General features: G+C 40.8%; 1 protein-coding gene across 30 annotated transcripts in view; it reads left to right on the top strand.

The window, feature by feature from the left end:
• NFIX (nuclear factor I X) overlaps positions 1-19773 on the top strand; it is a 1679708-nt gene that overhangs the window by 1475976 nt on the left and 183959 nt on the right. For all 30 annotated transcript variants that reach the window (XM_086962266.1, XM_086962273.1, XM_086962361.1 and 27 more), the window contains 2 exons: positions 13961-14035; positions 16119-16239. In XM_086962266.1, the coding sequence (XP_086818392.1) occupies positions 13961-14035; positions 16119-16239 (196 nt within the window). The remainder of the gene's footprint in view (positions 1-13960; positions 14036-16118; positions 16240-19773) is intronic.

The following is a 19773-nucleotide window of genomic DNA, read 5'->3' on the forward strand; positions in this document are numbered from 1 at the left end:
TGAGGGTATCTTTGCAGCTTTTGCAGTTACACTCCAGAGGATATCTTTATTTCAGGGTTTTGCCATCTGCCCCCCTGGATTGATGTTCCAGCCATACTTCATTTGACCTCCAAATGCTCCCAGCTAGAAGACCACTCAGACGAAGGAAATATGAGTGAGACATATTGTGTTGGAAAAAAAGCCCTCAATGGAAGAACACTCAACATACGGATGCTGCTGCGTGTACCAATGGTGGAGTACCTGGACACAGGCAGGCCAGCTCACAGGAGCCGTCCTGAGAACGGCTGCCAGAACTTCAATCCCACTGATTCCCACTCTCTTCTAACAGTCACTGGAAGGAGTTTGAATATTTATTTTGGCCTATTCTCGACGAATGGACACCGAGTTAACTGCTGTCTCTTGTGACCAATGAAAATGAAAACATTGTGGGTCTGGGAAAATGGATGCAGAGTGGGTGCTCTTTTTTGGGAACACTTTTGCTACAGTTCCAACGCCTGTGTTCGCAAATTTCACAGCCCGACACACGAGGTTGACCAACCGTCCGTAAATTTCACAGACTGCCCGTTATTTGGGCCTCTTGTCCGTTGTCCATGAGCATATCTTTGACGGACGCCTTTTGTCTGTAATTTTGGGGATGGCATCAAGCTGTTCTCCTCGTTCCTTCAAAATAGATCACAACAAATTAAGCTCAGTCATTGCCTCTCCAAACCTCAACCTGTCTCACTCGGTGTCCCTCAAGGGTCTAACCTTTCACTAACCCTATTCAATCTTTTTATGGTACCACTCACCCTCATTCTCAAAGAAGCCAAAATCAGTTACCACCTCTATGCCGACGATACTCAACTATACTATAGGATCAAATCCCACAATGACATCCTCCACATTAATGACACACTGATTAAAGTCCAATCATGGTTCCATTATAATCATCTCAAACTTAATCCTAAAAAAACCAAAATCATCCTTTTCACTCCCAAAAACAATTCCCTTCCCATTCAACTCTGGATCAATGATATCAAAGCACTTAATTGCTCCCTCTCCACCTCTAACTCTGTCAAATCCCTAGGTATCAACATCGATCATAACCTTAATCTCATCCCCCACATTAAAAATGCAGCAAAAAGTGCTCTTTTCTCCCTTCACCACCTCAAAAAAATCAAACCCTTCATTCCAGCGGGCGATTTCAAAATCGTTGTCCAATCTCTGGTCCTTTCCAGGATTGAATATGGTAACGCCACTCTTGCTGGCACCCCTAAAGTCCACCAAGCACCGATTAAATCTGTTCTCAACCTATCTGCCAGACTTATTTCTGACTGTAAAAAATTTGACCATATCTCTCCTGTCCTTAAAAACCTAAACTGGCTCCCAATTGAAGGTTGATCCACCTACAAGATTGCCTGCATCACGCACAAAGCTCTTCATCAAAACACCCCTTCTTACCTTTCAAGCAAACTACAAAAGGCAGGGTGCTCCAGGTCTCTGAGGAGCGCAAACTCCCTTGTCCTTATCCCTCCCAGACTAAAATGTAATAAGACCCAATCCTGTGCATTCTCTCGTAACGCTCCTACGATCTGGAATTCACTCCCCAAAGACCTTCGCTGCAACTCCTCTTACCCTCTCTTCAAAACAAGACTCAAAGTTCTCCTCCTCAATAAATATTGGGGTTCTTAATGTGACTGACTTTTGTCCCCGCTCATTACCTCTCTGCTCTGATTTGCTATTATTACCTAACCCCTCTCCCCCTTTTCCACTCACTCTCCCTCACTTCACCCCCGCTCTCTCTCTAATTTTTAACTCCCCTTGTCCCTTCTACTATCCCTCTGTTCCTTTGCCCCCTTCACCCACTTAAAGCAATGTTTTTATCTTGTTTAAATTTTTCTGCTCATTGACAATTGTATATTGTATTTTAGCATATTTATTTACCATGTAAAGCGCTCTGATACTCTTGGGTCCAGCAGCGCTATATAAAACCTTTTAAATAAATGTGTCAGCTCGCACTTCTCTGAGGCTGCAGCAGCCCCTCCCCTACCTCGCTAAGTCTTTGTACGGGCCCATTGTCATTCTGATCTGGCTGATTATCACTCAAAGAATGACAATGGGCTAAAGGTGTAGGGAGGCACAGGGTAGGGGGGGCAAGGGGGTGTCAGATAAGTGTTTCATGGCCCTTCCTTTGATCTGTGACTCGCAGATCTGCACAGGACAGAATAACAAACAAGTAAATAAAAAGCAAGAATAATCACTGTGATGCAGCTTGAGTGTCTGTGTGTGTGTGTGTGGGGGGGGTGCAAAAAGCGGCGAAAGAAAGAACAATTATGATAATGGTAAATAATAAAAAAAAAGCACAAGGCAAATAGAGGGAGAAAGCGACAGAAGAATAGAATGCACATAATGAAAGAAAGGGAAAGATTTGCATTTAACAATGGAAGGAAGGACAAGAGGATGATCAAATGGAAAAAATGGAACACAAATGAATGTTAATGTGAAATATGGAAATATGGAAAGAAAATTAAATATGAATTTAAAGAATAGAGAGAGACCAAATGAAAGGATGCACAAACAGAAAGATGGAAATAAAATAAATGGTGGATGTAAAGAAGAAAGTAGAGAATAAAGGTGGATAGAAGGAAGGACATAAGGAAAGAAAGAAAATGAAAAGACGGAAAGAATAAGCGACAAACGCCAATATAAGCAAATGCAGTTTTTGACCAAGTTTCTTTCCTGCTGTTAAAAGCATAGTTTTGCATTATTTTTGCAAACTTATCAGGGGAACAATTTTCACAGAATTCAAAAAGAAAGACCAGGATAGCTCACTTTGCTCCTTTATTTAATGTCATATAAAGCGTGGGTATTTAATTTTTCTGGCTACTCCCTTGCAATGGGCCCTTGTGTAGTTACAGCGTGTGGTTGCCATCCTCTGCATAGGCCTAGGGCCCTGCATGCTGCTTTTGTGGAGGAGCTGTGCTAGAGGACTACGCTACATTTCGAAATATCCGACAGGATGAAAGGCAAAGACTTCTGAGTGCTTTGCGCTACTGCAATTTTCGGGCCATAATAAAAATGTCTATTTAACTCCGGTAATTTATGTATCTCTTGGAGAGATCTGAGGTTTCACTAATCCCAGTTTTGACTCATCATAAAGAAGCATAGAGGCATAATGTCCCTCTTGTAAAGCACAAAGCGCAACATGCAGAGTAAAGCATTTATTTGTATTATAATTGTAAAGACAACCCCCACCACTATGTTATGTGTTATATCCTTAGTTTGTAATTCGGGGTCACTGGAATTATGCAATTGTGTGGCTTCAACAGTTTTTGCATGATTATGGATTTGTCGCATGTGCCACATAATCCATCATTAGCTGAATATAGCTGAAGATTCTAATTTAAAAACAGTTGCTACCTCAAATGGTTAAAAAATAACTAAAAAGGCAGTGATGTATTGCAAAGGATCTTTGGTTTCTTGCCAAATACTTTAGTCAACCCTGCAGCATAACTCCAGTGGCCCTGCATGTAGTACCTACCTGTATGGATGCAATGTGACTCCTGCACCTTGTAGCCCTCCTTCTCTTAAGAAACATTACCTATATATTGATTTACATACTTATACGAGTCATTGTCTCTGAACAATAAGCGTGTGAGCTGAAGCGCTCAACACCCTACATTGGGCTGAGCAGCACTGTAAAATAAATGACATACACATGAGCGAGGGTCTATATAGTGTTGAGGGCCACCATGGGAGGTTGATAGTGTAGGAATCTGTGCAGAGGGAGGTCTTTGGTGAAGGGGTGTCATGACGGCTGAAGGCCTCTGCATCCTCTGCAGTGCAGGTGGGACAACACTTCAAAGGGACCCCAAACTGTAAACAAAATATCATATGAAATACCATAAAAAGACCTGCACAGTGTCTTAAAACTGTGCACATACCAAAACGGTGAGTTGCACAATTATCTTAGCTTAATATAATCTTATTTTGACGCGTACTTATGTTGGTTGTCTATTTACTTATACACTATTGTACGACCTCCTCTGATGTATCTGAAAATGTACCTTTTGTCCCAAGTTTCGGTCCTGAATTTTGACCCTTTGTCCTGAATTCTTGTCCTGAATTTTGACCCTTTGTCCTGAATTTTTACACTCACTGTCCTGAATTTGCACCTATGCCAGTTGGTCACCCTACGACACACCCTCTCCCTAATGCACAGCCCAATGAGATATACACACTCACCTCTGTGAGTGCAGCTTGGTTCTGACACGTAGCGCCCTCTTATATTCCAGTACTGTGCCTCATAAAAAGGTCTACAAGTGCACTTTAATACTGGCATTCCCTACCCTTTTTTAGGTCTAGCTTTTGAGACAGCTTTACCTGTCTCTAGAACTGATGTTTTTCCAAAACGTCATACATAATAAACATACATAGAAGTAGAAGAGCTTTTGGAAAGCATGTTTCGTTCTCTGTTTTTTAAAATTCCGTAGCCACCGTTGTTGTGGAGGAGTGGCTGGGGGCTGGGCCGGTAGGGGGGTGGGTCACTGGACAAAATAATGAAATGAAATAAAACGTACCTGCAGCCGGCCGAGTCACGCTGTTCTGCTCCTCTTTTCCTCGCAGGCACAGACTCCTCTGCGGCCTATCTTGAGGCTGCTCTTATAGCACGAGAGTAGCCTGAGGATTGGCCTGAGCGCTCTGAATTTGCACTCCCTGGGAGACTGTGCCTGCTCTCTCCCACCCAGCAACGCGAATGACTTTGGCTGGCCTGGGATGGCGTTGCACCTACCACTCCCCTCAGTGCCTGTCACCCCCAGGCCCCGCCCTGAAGACTCAGCAGCAAAGCAGAAAGGAAAAATAAAACGATAATAAAACATGTTTATTTCGTTTTATTTTGCCTTTCCTGCCATTTTGAGGCATGGGGCGAACGCTCCTCTGGCATAGCGAATGAGCTGTTCAAATTGTCTCTCAGATTTTGCTTCTGCCCACCACAGACAGCTTGGAACAGTGGGTCAGTTCTCTTTATGCACTCTCGCCCTTCCCTTTGAGTGACTGCACAAATGCTTTTTACATTGTTGAAATCACCTAAAAATTGTTCCTTTCTCAATAGGTTGTAAGCTGGTTTAACGTTTCATTTAGATTTTATTTATTTTTTATATTATTTAAACTACTATTTGTTTTGCATGTACTCTTTTTTAATGTTTATGCTATAAAGTATTTAAGTGATATTGTAATATGGTACATGCTTGCAATTTGAGTAGTAGTTTGGAGGGAGGTGTATTTTTGTCTCCTTCACAAATAATATCAATAAAGGCACGGCAAAAACCTCACTAGTAAAACGGCCACATCAGCAATTTTTGTTTGTAATTTTTTTTATTGGATGCATAAGACAGCCACTTTTAGGTGATGGCAGAATTTAATTTTGTAATTTTGTGGTACACGCTTGCAATAATAAAAAAAATGAACCATCGCTCCAGCTGGCTTAGGCCAGACCTGTTGATTTTGCCAGGCTTGCTTGTTAGTGCATCCAGATACATCATATGATAGCGAACAGATATACCTAAACCAAGGCAGGCCTATTGGCTTTAGCAATGGTTGCTAGCATTGACTTTTGTCTTCGATATCAGACAAATGGGTATCAATTCCCATTCTTCTCTTTACATCAGCTTCCTCTGCAATCTCACTTCCCTGAATTAGTCACTCGTACCCTTTCTCTCTGTGTATCTTTTAAAGTTGCTCCATCTGCATGTCTGACACTTCAGCTTCTTTCTCCCTATCACTGTCTTTTCATTTTGTCTTTCTGCATGTACTCCTTTCATCTCCTTTACTTAACTGTCACCTCGCACAGATACAATAGCTTAATTTTTTTTCTTTAACATTTCCATATTTCCAAAGCTGAGAACCTTCTTTACACATTTTCCCATAGAAATGAAAATACAATTGGCACATATGTGACCATTACCCTGTGGGCTCTGCAGAGAGGTCAAGGAGAGAACGAAAATGTAGCCAGAATACCTTTATGTCTCCCAATCTAGGCAAGAGCAGGTGTTGAACAGGTAGTACAACTTGTGTGCTGTTTGCAAAACTGATACTGTTGTAGGTCATGTTTCTGTAGATAGTAGGTTTTTTATTAGGTCCTGAAGAATCGCAGTCAATCAGCTTGAAGCGAGAAACATGTTGACCACACCCTTCACATCGTAGTACTGTATCGCTCCTGGAAACCTAAGTTCCAGCGAATACAGGCTACCCTTGATTTTATTTGCGGCAGAGGACCACCAGAATAAAATAGTTTTCCGGTACCTTGTGCCTCATTTTATCCTCATCCACACCATCTACTTTGTTCTGGCCCCTCACCCACACTTCACCCATAGGCAGTTGGATAAAAGATCTCTGATAAAGAGCCCCTCTTTGAGGTGTGCCCGTTGGGAATTGCACCGCCTGCCCAACGAGGAGCATTGCCTATGATGAAGCACGACACTCGCAAGGGTGTGTGAGGCCATTATATCCAACATATTGGATACCCAAGGTTAGCTCTTCTTTGAGTACTACCCCTTGCACCTTAGTGACCTTCCCTTCCTTTAGGAACAGCCCAGTCTCCTTTTTGTTGTCTACAGTGACAGGCACTGTCAGAACGTTGCAGTGCATTCAGCCTCATCTGCAAATATCTGTAGTTGCCAGTTATGAGCATCCATAAATATCCGGAACTCACCAAGACACCAAAAAAACCACTCTGTTTGCAATATGAGCAACACAAGGCTCAAACGTTGCTTCAAAAACAAAACTACAGAAACACATATTTGAAAAAAAATACTGATAGGAAATAGGTATATGTATACCTTACAATGTGAAATAAATGGGAAATGTAATGGGCTACATCACTGTATTTTTTGGAAGGTTAAGGGTATTAATAGAGGGCCCACCGTAGGAACATTTTCATTCTCTCGAATTACAGCCATCTTGTTGTCTGTTGTCGAAGACCTATAGCGTACAAAAGAGAATACATGGTATAGGATTGGCGGGGTACTCCCTCATGATTGACAGACTTTCGTTTCCATCTCAGTTCTTTCATCCTTATTCAATGTCTTTCCTCTATATTCTTGTGTTAGTCCTACCACTAAGGCTGTACCATGTTTCTGATTGGCTGAGATGTATCCTTCTGCTGCTGACGTGCAGGAAGTACAATTTCTGTTTGCAGGTCTCCATTTCAGTGCATCACTTTCCTCACTCACTCACTTCTTCACCTCACCTCACCACTCCCATTTTATTTTTTATTTCACTTTTTTTAAATGTTTGAGACAACCTAACAGCTGCATACTGCTCAGCACCCTGCTTGTTTTTTTGGCCACCACTCACGTGGCATCGTCTTACCCCACTCGCCGCTTTTTATTAACATCAATGCTGGACACTGTAAAGGTCTTTCAAGTTTCCTTCTTGACTGCGAAAGGAAATGGTGACTACTCCTGTTAGCCACAGGGCCACCCTACAATTAATAGTGCATATAAAAGGTGTCCAGTGTCTCTTTAAGACGGTCCAAGTTTGGAGAAGAAGGCCACAAATGGCAAACATCTTATTGACATTCTTGTAGCTGTTGATTGAAGATTAAGATTGTGTAGAAGTAGATAGGCAAGGCACCAAACCCCGCCTGACATCAGAGAAGAGGAAATAGCCAAACAACAACATACAGTAGAAATTCCAAAGGCAATTTAGGCTGCAAAGATCAAAAACCAGGGACACAAATATGAATGTGGATGGCACATCGACCACTCGTTAATTCTCTTTTATATATTAGATTTAAACATTAAAAGACTCACCTTCTTCTTGAATTGGTAACCGGCAGTAGAAATCTCCAAACAAACCACTGTCTTAAAAAAGGGCAATACATGAGGCTTGACTTCCCCACCGTCTTATAGCATGTGACGTCAACGGAGCCCATGCAGAATTAGCCTAAGTTTGACATCTTTCATCCTATGCATTACCTGAGAGCTCTTTGGCTACTCTTCCAACCTGATACTCCTCTCAGGGAGCACCCATTAGGATGATCAGGACTGAAGAAATGCTAGAGTGGTACAGGCCAAAAAGATATCCAGCTGCTTGCTGAGGTGGCTTCCTGCAACACACATCCTGACTAAGCACAGCCTTTCTCTGAAGGCCTCACCTCACATAAGCTTTCGGTTTAGATGTAACAGGATGCCCCCCTCTCGAAGGTCTGGGTGTATGAGGTCACAACTGGAAAAAATGAAGACTCAACAAGAGAACATGAACAGCAGATACATCTTCCCAAAGACCACTCATTAGATCGATGATCTTTCCAATGATTCAGCAATTGAAGATGACACATCTGTGAATCGTAGATTACCTGTACCTCATATTCCGGTTGTCCTTGTGCTATATTGGACGAAGGCACAGATGGAAACTGATGATAAGAAACATATGGTTTCAGTTGTGAAGAATGCCGGACAGAGTGAATATTCCAAGTGAAGGCAACTTAATAGAGAAAGCCACTTGATTGAGTTGATTAGTAAGGACAAATGGGCCAAAATATTATGCTCGAAATTTGAATGCAATTGTATGAACAGGAAGAAAATGACTTCCAACTTTAACTCTAGGAAGAAAAGGAGAAGAATGAATCTGATCTTGAATTGTGAGTATGTTCTTTCATCTTGGCTTAAGAATGGCATAAACTTTCAAAAACCAATTGTCTTTAATGCTGTAACTGACTCATATGGTCAGTAGGCAATGCAACAGAAGGATCAATATGATAAGAAGAAGGAAAAACTACTTGATGAAAACACTGCTTACAGCACAATGTGAAATCTTAGTATTACCAGGAGTTGCATTGTTATACAAAAATGTAGCAATTAGTAAATAGCAATCCCAATTATCTTGAGTTGCATTACAGTGACAATGCTGACATTGCTCTAAACTTAGTTTTCTCTGTTTGCCCATTAGATTGGGTATGAAAACCAGAGGAAAGAATGCGTTCAATTTCTAATACTTTACATACAGCTATCCAAAAATGTGAAAGATGTTTATTACCTTTGGTTAATGGTAAAGGATAATTAATGAAGACAAAATATGTCTGTCGAAAGCATTGGACCACTTTTTCAGATGCAAATAACTTACGTAGGAGGAAAATGGGTCTTCTTCGTCAAGGTATCTACTGCAACTATTGTTATTTGATATCCTTAAAAAAGTTGGGAGATCCATTATAAAACCAGTGTAAATCATATGCTATGGCTCAGGAGCCAACAGTAATTGTTTTGAATATCCAAATTGATTAGAGTGTATGTTGGGCACAAATATGACAGACAAGTAAATATTTAGGCTGTCATGTTTTCAGTGATTATTTTTGTGGCTTTATTGATATTTTCTAAATGTTTTCCAAACCTTTTGAAATCAGTGCTTATCCGTTGCCTGACACCCAAAATAGAAAAAACGGGGGTTTCCAGTGTTCACAAAACATTTTGCAGTGATTGTAATAAAGCACATATTTAATTTAATGAAGAGGCAATTCAGGGTGTGTAGTATCTTCCCATTGGCAGTAAGTCCATTGGACTTATTTTAGATTTTTTTTAAACACAGATAGTCTGTGTAATACACTCACATCTCATTACTCTCTTTCACATCTCATTACCTCTCACACTCACTCTGTGAGGACACTGTCTGGTTTACAGAACAATTAAAAGATTTAAAAAGTAATAGTGCTATATTCAAATGTTTCAATAAACAAGTTCCTAGACACAGTTGGCGGTCTTTTACCTACATAATATTATGAAATTATAGCAGTGGTGGTGTACTCTGCCAAGCAGCATAGTACCTTAAGAACCCTTTAATATTTGGAATTATACCAGATACATTTGTAGGCCTGCATTTTAAGGCACCTGGAACCCAATTAAGGTGGTGCTGCTGCTCTTGGGATTACATTCATAGCTGCCAACTGTCCAAATGGCAAATGTCCCAGTTTAAATCAGTTCTGACCTTTTCGCAGATAGCACATTGCATTTTGGGACTTGCAGTTTTGTTGTTAACATTGTAACCCTGGGCCCAAAAACACCAGCAGTAAAGTGCAGTTGAGTAAAAAGCAAGGATTAGCTGAAGGTGAAGCATATAACAATGAGTCACCTTACAGCTATGTTTTTGTTTTGGTATGTGGAACCTCATGTCATGTTTTCACCACTATTCCCTGCGCATGGTGACAGCACTCTTTTCACAGGTACCAGTCACTACATCTTGCATGGCATGTTTAAAGCCTGGGATGTTTGGCTGTTGACCCGTTGTCAATACTGACTTGCTAGAAAAGGGGGCTGATTACCAAAGGGTTTTATCCATTTTGTGTCTGTGGGTAAATGTGATAGAACATATTGGCCAAGATTCAGATGGGCCAGCAATTTCACCAGTCTGTGAAAAAATTAAACACTGACAAAAAATCAAATATGATTTTAATATTCCCAGATCCTCTACAGTGTATAAAATAATTAGAACAGATAAAACACGCTTCTAAAATTTAATTCAAGCAAACAAAACTGGAGGAAACAAAAGAGCAAAGGCCCAATATTGTAGTGACATACCTAAAGAACAGAACCAAGCAGAATATAACAGAATATCTTTTTGCTACCTTGTGTAATAAAGTTACATTGTGTTGGCCCCTTCAGGAAGAAATACAAATGACTTTTGTCACTCACATTCCTTCCTTTCATTTGTGGTTGTGCAAGTGGTTACCAGAGTTTATATGTTTATACTGTTGAGGGTTGTTTCCCTTTCAGTGTTTTTTTCAGTTATTATAGGTTTAATGCTAAAAGAGGATAGCCTTGTCCATTATCGTCTTACTTTTGTAACAAAACTACCAGACAGCTCTTTCAAATGCATCTGCTGCTACAATACATTTCTTACAAGTATGAAGATGACATTTAATCGGTCCTAGAGCTAACAACCTTTTGAGTGTGCTAAACTCCCTTTTAGTTTTATCATCCCACCAGAAGCCTCTTTTCATGTTTTCCTTTTTTCAAAACAGGAGGGATGTCACTTATTGTTAATGCAATTATTTTTTATAATTTCATGATAAAAAATTTGAAAATCTAAGACAATTTTGAGACTCTTATACATTAGTAGGTGAAGATCATCATCCGAAAATATTTTAAACTTTCTTTGGTTCGATGGAAAGACAGGAGGCATTTAATCTGCATCCATAATACTCAGTGTCTTGCTTCTTGGATTTAAACATCAAAGGTTTACAAGACAGAAGAAGCTTCTGAATTATTTGTAACACCAAACCTACATGTTTTTGTTTTTCTGCAAGTGTGTTAGGGAATATGATAATTTCATCTGGATAAAGCAATACAGTCTGATTCAAAACACCAGAAAATATTGAATTCATAAAGCGTTGAAAAATGACAGAGGCATTGCAGAACCCAAATGACAATACGTAATATTGAGAATGCCCAAATGGGATATGAAAGGTTGTTTTCTACTTGCTGCCTTCCTTTATAAGAAGAAAATGCTAGGCACCTCAAGTTAAGTGAAGAGTTGTACTACTTGAACGGACTTATTCCAAAACGTCCATTAGGAGAGGTAAAGGATTCCTGTCCCTCATTGTAATTCGATTTAAACATCTGTAATCAATAACTTTAGGATCTTTGTAAGGTATGTGTCTCCTGCTGGTAAGGAAGATGGTGCAATTAACCAAATTTGCATGCAAAAAAGCCTTCAGTATCTCCTTCACCTCTTCTGCAAAGGATCAAATACATCAAAAAGTAACAGCAGCGCCAGGTTCAGTTGGGTCAGTGAAGTCATATGTACTGTGAGAGGGAAATGAGCTAATATTTAGCATGGCAAAAACTGCAGAAAAAGCATGCTACACAAGTGGCACTGGAGAAGGATTAACAAATATGTTTAATGTGGAATTCTTTATCTCATCATTGGGTGACAAATGACCTCCAAAGGCATAACAGTGGTCTTGACTGTGAAGGCAAATATACTGTTCTACTGGACTTACAATTATACCTGTGTATTACGCCTGGATGGGCAATATTGTCAAAGGAAACACTTCAGTATGTCTGCAAAAAGAAACCTGGGATGTCAAAGAGGCTCCTTTATTTCACCTGAAGGGAGTGTTAAGCCATAAGCAATTTAAGTCACTTCAGGACTATTCTTAAATTTCTTAAGAATGGTATTCTTAGTTGCCCAGTCCTGATCAATAAACATTCACAGGCACCACTATCCAACAATGGAGATGTGTTAATAACTTTCATTTCTTCCATTCTCATGGTAATAGGTAGAACAAACATGTGACTTTTAGATGTATTCGTATAAGATCCAATATAAGGAAGCTAACTCACTCCTATCTTAATATCACCACAATATATACTGAATGCAGCCTTTTATCTGCTATCTCCTTCATTCTCCACCACTGTGCCCTTTTTCTGCCTCTTCTCATTTAGGTTCCTCTGCAGTCACTGGGTCGACCGGGGCATATAATCGACTGAAGTGCATCATACTGAAACATAATGCCTCGCTTCAAGATGATTCAGAAAAGGGGGTGGTGATGAACAGAGTGTCTGAATTAAGCAGACCACTCTTACCCAGTCCAAAGATCAGGGCTTGATCCATCCCCGTTTATTAGCTCACTGCACCATCCCAGCTCAGAACTTGGCTATATGCAAATTAGTCTGACCCTGGCCCAGTGCATCATGGGAACAGGGCAGACCAAACTACCAAGCCAATTCTTATACTGGGAAGGAAACAAGCTTCCGGGGACCGGTTTCTGGCATTTCAGCCGTCTTCGGCCCGGCTTGCTTGAATCTTGATGGTGCAATGAGCAAGGGACTCACATCTGAGTATACCCTTCCACGCTTATGGTGGACAAAAATGATTCAGAAAAGGGGGTGGTGATGAACAGAGTGTCTGAATTAAGCAGACCACTCTTACCCAGTCCAAAGATCAGGGCTTGATCCATCACCGTTTTTTAGCTCACTGCACCATCCCAGCTCAGAACTTGGCTATATGCAAATTAGTCTGACCCTGGCCCAGTGCATCATGGGAACAGGGCTTTAAGATGAGCGCACTATCTATGAGATTGGAGCTGGGCACGACTTGACGGCTTCTTTCTCAGTGTCCGTGTGGGAGATCAAAAAAGTACATAAATAAAATAAACACGGACATTGAGAAGGAAGGCATGAATTAGTACCCTGCACCACAAGAACGGAATAGACATGTTAAGGAACCAGCAACTATCTTCAGAAGAAAATGGATGGAAATAATTGGCAGTGTTTGGAGTAAACCTGGGAGACTAACAAAGTAGCTTACAAATCCACTTTATCACCAGTGATGGACATTTCTTGGTGAAGCAGAAATGAATCCCATGTCAGGAGACAGTCTTTTGACAAAGATCTCAATGGAACGAATGCCCCAATATAAATGTCTAAATGTAACACGCTGGCAATTGAACTCTAAGGAGTTTTCCCTGAATTGGAACAGCGTTAAATCTCACAGGAAAATGTTTTTGAATGAATAAAATGGATTCCTTTTAAGAACTGGCATTTATCTGTGCCATCTGTGGAACTGATTCAGTTATATCCTATGAATTAGGTTTTTTTGCCTAACTAATTGCTGTAATTATTGGATCCATTCAATGCTATGTGTTTTAGTGTTTTATATATATCTTAAACATTATCTAGTATCCTGTGTGATTTATTGTTTTTACCAATATTTTTTCTGTGATTTGTTTAATGATTTGATTCTTGAAATGTTCAGCATACTCATGTCAACTATGAAAAGAATCAGTAGTTAATCTTTTTAATAGACATCAGCCTGATGCATGAAAATGAGTATTGGTTGAATCATTGTTTTCAAACTAGAAGTAGACCATTGGTTGACTGGGAAAACACGTATTCTGAAGACACAATCAACAGCCACAATCATTTTACAGCAATGCTTTGTTTGATAATTGACAGTCAGTAACCACCTCCTCTCTCCTTTGCAGGGCATTTGAGTTTCCAAGACTGCTTTGTGACGTCAGGGGTCTGGAACGTCACAGAACTTGTCAGAGTCTCGCAAAGTAAGTAAAATAGGAGATAATCAAAAACTTGCAAGGCAAAAATACATCTGGGACAGGCCACAATAGAAAGCAGTAAAACTACTCTCAAATATTATTTAAATGCACATACAAGTGTAGTTTAACTGCTTGTTGGAATTTACAAATTATGATTAAACTCCACAAGGAAAGCTTCATGTGGCACGGGTTTCCGTTGGAGGTCCTTCTGACATCATGTGATTTCCAAGTTTGAATCTATTCCAGTCGTATGAAGTTCTCTCTGATGGAGAACTCTCTGCAAGTGGAATGTATTCCTTTGTAAAAATGAACATTTTTAGATTTTGCCTTCAGCTTGCATGTGGTGTCAACAAAAGCTATTGTTCTAAAAAAAAATTAAAAAGCTTAAAAACGGGGTTAACATTTGTTGGTTTCCACTACACTCTAGTTTCCTTGCTTCTTACCGGTCACGTCTCCTGCTGACTGCCCACCTTCTCTTGCAATGTTCTCTGGGCTTTTGTTCAGGGTGTAGCACGGACCCACCATAGCTTCCTGCTTGCACCCAGTGTTCTTTTACTGACTGTGACCGTGCTTTCCTGAAGGAACTTTTTTTTTTTTTTAGCGTGCGCTGGTCAAGTACTCTTTTACGGTCTCCCCACTCCCATCATTCATCCCTCCAACACTCCCCCCCCCCCACACCTCTCCCCACACACACACACACTCTGTTGCTGTGCATGTTTAAAAATCGCTGGCAAAATCAATAGTCTTCACAGGGGCAACATTTCCTGGCTTTGCCTTGCTTGCTTGGTTTATTTTTTCTCCATTTTTAATCGTGGAAAACCCCTTCTACATTTGGGGGTGATTAATTTCCCTTTAAGCCAGTGCTTGGCCGAAGTAACAATTTGACCCTTTCCAGGCTGGTAAGGGAAGTAATAGTTGTTGTGAACTCACAAACATGTTTGTCTATGGACGTTCACAAACTTTCAAGGTTAACCATGCATCCAAAAATGCCCTAAATCCTACCCTTCGAAAGGGATTTTTGTGTGCAGAGATGTCTCCACTTGTGGCGAAAAACACCTTTGCCTTAAAAGGGCTGATGCTTGTCAGGAATCCCTTTGCGAATTCCTGATAGGCGTAACTCAGGTACAATCGGCCATAAACAATCATTAATTGCCCATTTTGCCACTGCAAACACGTGCCAATGAGTCCTTCGGCAGTGTATTGCACTGTTGTGCAACGTTCTTTTGATTACTGCTGCTCGCTAACAATTCTTTTGTCAATATCACATTGACTTCGATTTGGCCCACTCCTGCCAATGTGTGTGCACCTTCTTTCTTTCACCCTATGTTGCTTCCTTTCTCTGTGATGTCTCGTCTACGCTTCTTTTGTTTCGCTCTGTTTCTTAGTCTTTCTTTCTGCTTATCTACTTTAATTTATTTCTCTCTCCTGAACTTTTTTGTACCCCTCTTTTGCTCTGCCATACATCTCCATCTTCCTCTTGCTCTTCTTTCCATACATGCCGAGCCAGGGGTCGAAAACACTACAGTACAATGCAGTAGCCCTAGTTATGTTGTCTTCTGTTTTTTCTGCACCCCTTCCTTTCTTTGGATATGTGAGTTTTAAATGTAACCCACGATGTTTTGCGAAGTTCATGAATTTCATACTCCGTGAGGACTGTGGTTTATCAACTGTTTAAAACTTCAAATGCTAACAAAATATTTCTGCAAGAAATTACCCCCTAAAAATATATTGTTTTGCTAATGTTTCTGCGTAAACTAATTTTTGGGGGATTTTCTCCCTCGCAGTGTTTTACTAAAACTTCGTGAAAACTGTAAAGATTGAAAAACAAAGCTTTGAAATGTTTTCACAACGTAATGTTTGTATATGTACATCCTCACGCCTCTTTGCATGCCGGCTCTCTTTCTTCTCCAGCAGCTTTCTATACACTCTATCCGTTGCCATATGACCCGCTTATTCCTCTCCTCTGTTGTCTTTTCTAGACTCCTTTTCCATTCGCTCCTCCTTGATCATCTCTTCTGCCCACTTCCTCTTGCTCTTTTTCTGTGTCTCTCAATTCTCTCGTCTCACTTTTCTAATGTTTCTATTTCAGCACCAGTAGCAACAGCATCGGGCCCTAACTTCTCGCTGGCAGATCTTGAGAGCCCCAGTTACTACAACATAAACCAGGTGGCCTTGGGCCGAAGATCTCTCACCTCGCCACCTTCCACCAGGTATTTTTATTCATTCAACAATTCATTGTTACGTGAAGGCGAACAACAAATGCCTCTGCTTGCACAATCACATTGAATGCCTGTGCTTCAAAACCGTAACAAATGCCCGTGCTTGCACAACCACAACAAATGTCTATGCTTTCAAAACTTGCTCAAAGCTATTGAGCATTTCAACCCCAAAGAGAGTCCCTTTAACCAACTCCAACAACATAGAATAAGCAGATGCAGCTTTCTGAAAAAAATGTATTCTAGATCTCAAAAAACGCTTACAAAATAACAACACGGGAACAAAATTAAATCATGCAGCCAGCCTATCTAACCACACAGAAAATATAGCAGCAAATTCAATTACTCAGGCTGGCTCACCTAACCAGAGCACAGATGCTTCCTGATAGTGTGTCTGTCTTGTCCATGTCCAGCTAGTCCCTTCCTTGTGTAGCTTTGAAGAACTGGTGTAAGAGAGTATTTCATTCACGGTCCATGACAAGTTGACTGGTTAAGATTACCCCCACCCGCCTCAGCACCTTCTGCCACAAGTAGTTCCCAAGGCACAGCTCCTTTGTGTGCTTATGGGGCTGGCATTATGATTAGAGGTGTAGTTCCGATTCAGGGACTCTAGGGTGATACAATCTCTGATATTGTTTCCCTGACTGTGTTCAAATTCAAAGTGAACCATGCACAGAGTAATATTCTCTGTGTACTGAGTACACCAAGAAGTGTCTGCTTATACCATTCTCCACTTAATTCCATAAGTAGTCTGGTGTTTTTCCTCCTAAAAAGAAGGTCAGGATCAAGGACGAAAGGGAGATTCCTATGCATTAAAAGGAGGCCAGACACGCTCGCAGCTTGATCAGGCAAATCATGGAGACCTAAGGTGTGCTAAACGGTTGAGTGCCCTTGCTGCAACTTTCACAAGTTCATTTGTTACAGCTAGACCCTCCAACCTTCCAACATTTCTCGAGACTCGGTACTGGCCATGACCAGAGAACTGGCTGACTTGCTCTGCTTACATGGAGTTGATTACCCTCTTTGTTCACAATCATCCTGCCAAATTGTAAGATGCCTCTACAAATGATGAGTTATGCACTGCACACTGCTTGTCTCTCAACCTGGCTGAGGTTATTCCTCCTGCTGCCCAGGGCCCCAATCTCTACCAGTCCACTGTCTCCTTTCCAGGCGTGCAAGGCATGTAGCAGATCTGTTCTCCAATGGATTGTGGTGGAAGTGGGGGGGGGGGCAGAAACGTAGTGCCTATTCACCAACTTTCAATATACGACACTTTAGACTTTTAAAAGGGTAATGTCATCAGAGGAGGCATGGATTGCAGAGAACAGATCTTTAACTGCACCATCAGATCACCTTACTGCATCTTTTGTTCTCTTCTGATGTCACTTTTTATTCAGACTTTAGGCACCTCGCAAAATTGAGACCAGCCAAAGTGAAAAAGAAATGATAACAAAAAATTCTACATGCAAATTAGATGATGCGTTTTGATGTTAAATTGATGAAACCCTTGAAACAGAACTTAGAAGAAATAGCAATAACATTCTCATAAAAGATGAATGCGGCGTTGCTTATGCTGTGAGTTGACATTATGAGAGTGCTTGGTCGTGCATAGGTCATCGGACTTGGTACTGTAGCACTAGGGGTAATAAAAGATCTCAATATACAAACGCACCATTCGGTTTCATCATTGAAATAGAACTTTCACATGTGTAGTCTACAATACCCTGCAGCTGGAGAGAGGAGGCACAGATTTGATGTGAGCCATTGCTGACCATCCAGGTTGCCCAACCTTTAAATTTGGATGTTTTGGATGCCACTGGCTTGAGCAGCAAAGCAATTCAAATAGAAATGTGTGAATATCTCAAGTGTAAAAACTAACCAAACAACAATTACAGTCAAAGAAAAAAGTATCCTTTTAGTAACAGAAATTAAAGCATACATGGAGACAGTTGGCTCCTCAGGTCAGCCTATGTTATAGAAAAACACAAATCCACAGAGGAAATAAGAGAAGATAATGGTCTGTCACTCTACCAACACCGTCAAAAGAGTCTTAAATCAAAGGTGTCCACTTCAGGGCAACAGCAAAACCAGAATATTCTTTAGGAAACCACAACTGAAGGGTGTTGAAGTATGTGAATTTGGCTATCGTGAATTAATTGATATTTTGAAGGCTGCCACTTTATTTATTGTGTTGTCCTTCAGATATGTTGGCTGCCAGTTCAGCAATAACCGTTGTGGCAAAGCAGTTGTTTCTGCTTTCTGGCAAACTCTTGAAAGGTTTTTATAGAAAAGTTGTTTTGGAGGAGGAGACCCTTCAACTAGTGCAAGTCCTTCACTGCGGTCCGAGTAGGCCATCGGTTAATTGGAATTCTGAGAACTGGTTAGTGGGTTCTTCGAGGGTTAGACATTTTCAAACTCCAAGTCTCTCTGGGAGTAAAGATCATCAGCAAGCCACTTCTGGACCTAGGAAAGTTACTAAGTTAGGCTTAAATATCACAGAAAGCCTATTAATAGAACTGTCTTAAACCAATTTTTTGTTCTAGTCCTGGCGAGCAGAGGTTAAAGGGATGTATCAGATTCGGTCCAGTCCACATGAAAGACAGTATTATCCATTCTGATGTTCCTTCTGGAAGACTATGCCACATGGCAGAGAAGTTTAAATGTTCAAGGTAGACTTCGTTTGCAAAAGAGCAGAGTAATAAAAGCTATGAGATTCCCAATTGGCAGATTTACAGTTTATTGTCCACACTTATGCCCTCTCCTTGACTTATTATATAACATCCCTTTCCGCAACGGAGTCTGCACATAGCAGGCAGCGGGTTCAATTAATCAATCGATCAGTCGATCAATCAGCATTCGTAGAGCGCGGCACTGTCCCCCCTGGGGGGGTCTCTTGGCACTGGTGTGCCAGCTCCCCCTGCGACAGGTCTTGAGGAAACGGTGGAAAGAGGGAACAAACAAGCAGAAAAGGCAAAACAGGGCAGTAAAACATGCAGGAAAGGCAAAACGGGGCAGAAAACGAGGAGAAAATGAACAAGCATTTACAATGCGACGGTCTCGCCTTCGCAAAAGTTAGAGCTATTGGTATTGTAAATGACAAACTTTTTGTTTATGTGTTGGTTTTGAAAACAGATAAATTAATGGCATTGTCATTTACAATGCCAATAGCTTAATCTCTCGCAAATGCAAGACCTATTGCATTTGCAATGCAATAGGTCACGTGTTTTTATGTGAGTTTGAGCTATTGACATTGCAAATAACAATGCGTTTTACTTATATTTCAAAAACCAAAACATAAATAAAAAGTCTCTCACACTACTGTCTCTCTCACACTGTCTCTCTCACACTGCTGTCTCTCATACTGCTGTCTCTTTCACACTGCTCGCACACACAGAGAGCCACACATACACAGAGCCACACACACACAGAGCCACACACACACACACACACACACTGCTTCCTTTGCACATCCAATGAGAGAACACAAAAACCTCCACTGATACAGACACACCCAGATACATCACTGAC

Source organism: Lissotriton vulgaris, chromosome 1_1 (genome assembly GCF_964263255.1).
Source record: "Lissotriton vulgaris chromosome 1_1, aLisVul1.2, whole genome shotgun sequence".
NCBI classification, from domain to species: domain Eukaryota; kingdom Metazoa; phylum Chordata; class Amphibia; order Caudata; family Salamandridae; genus Lissotriton; species Lissotriton vulgaris.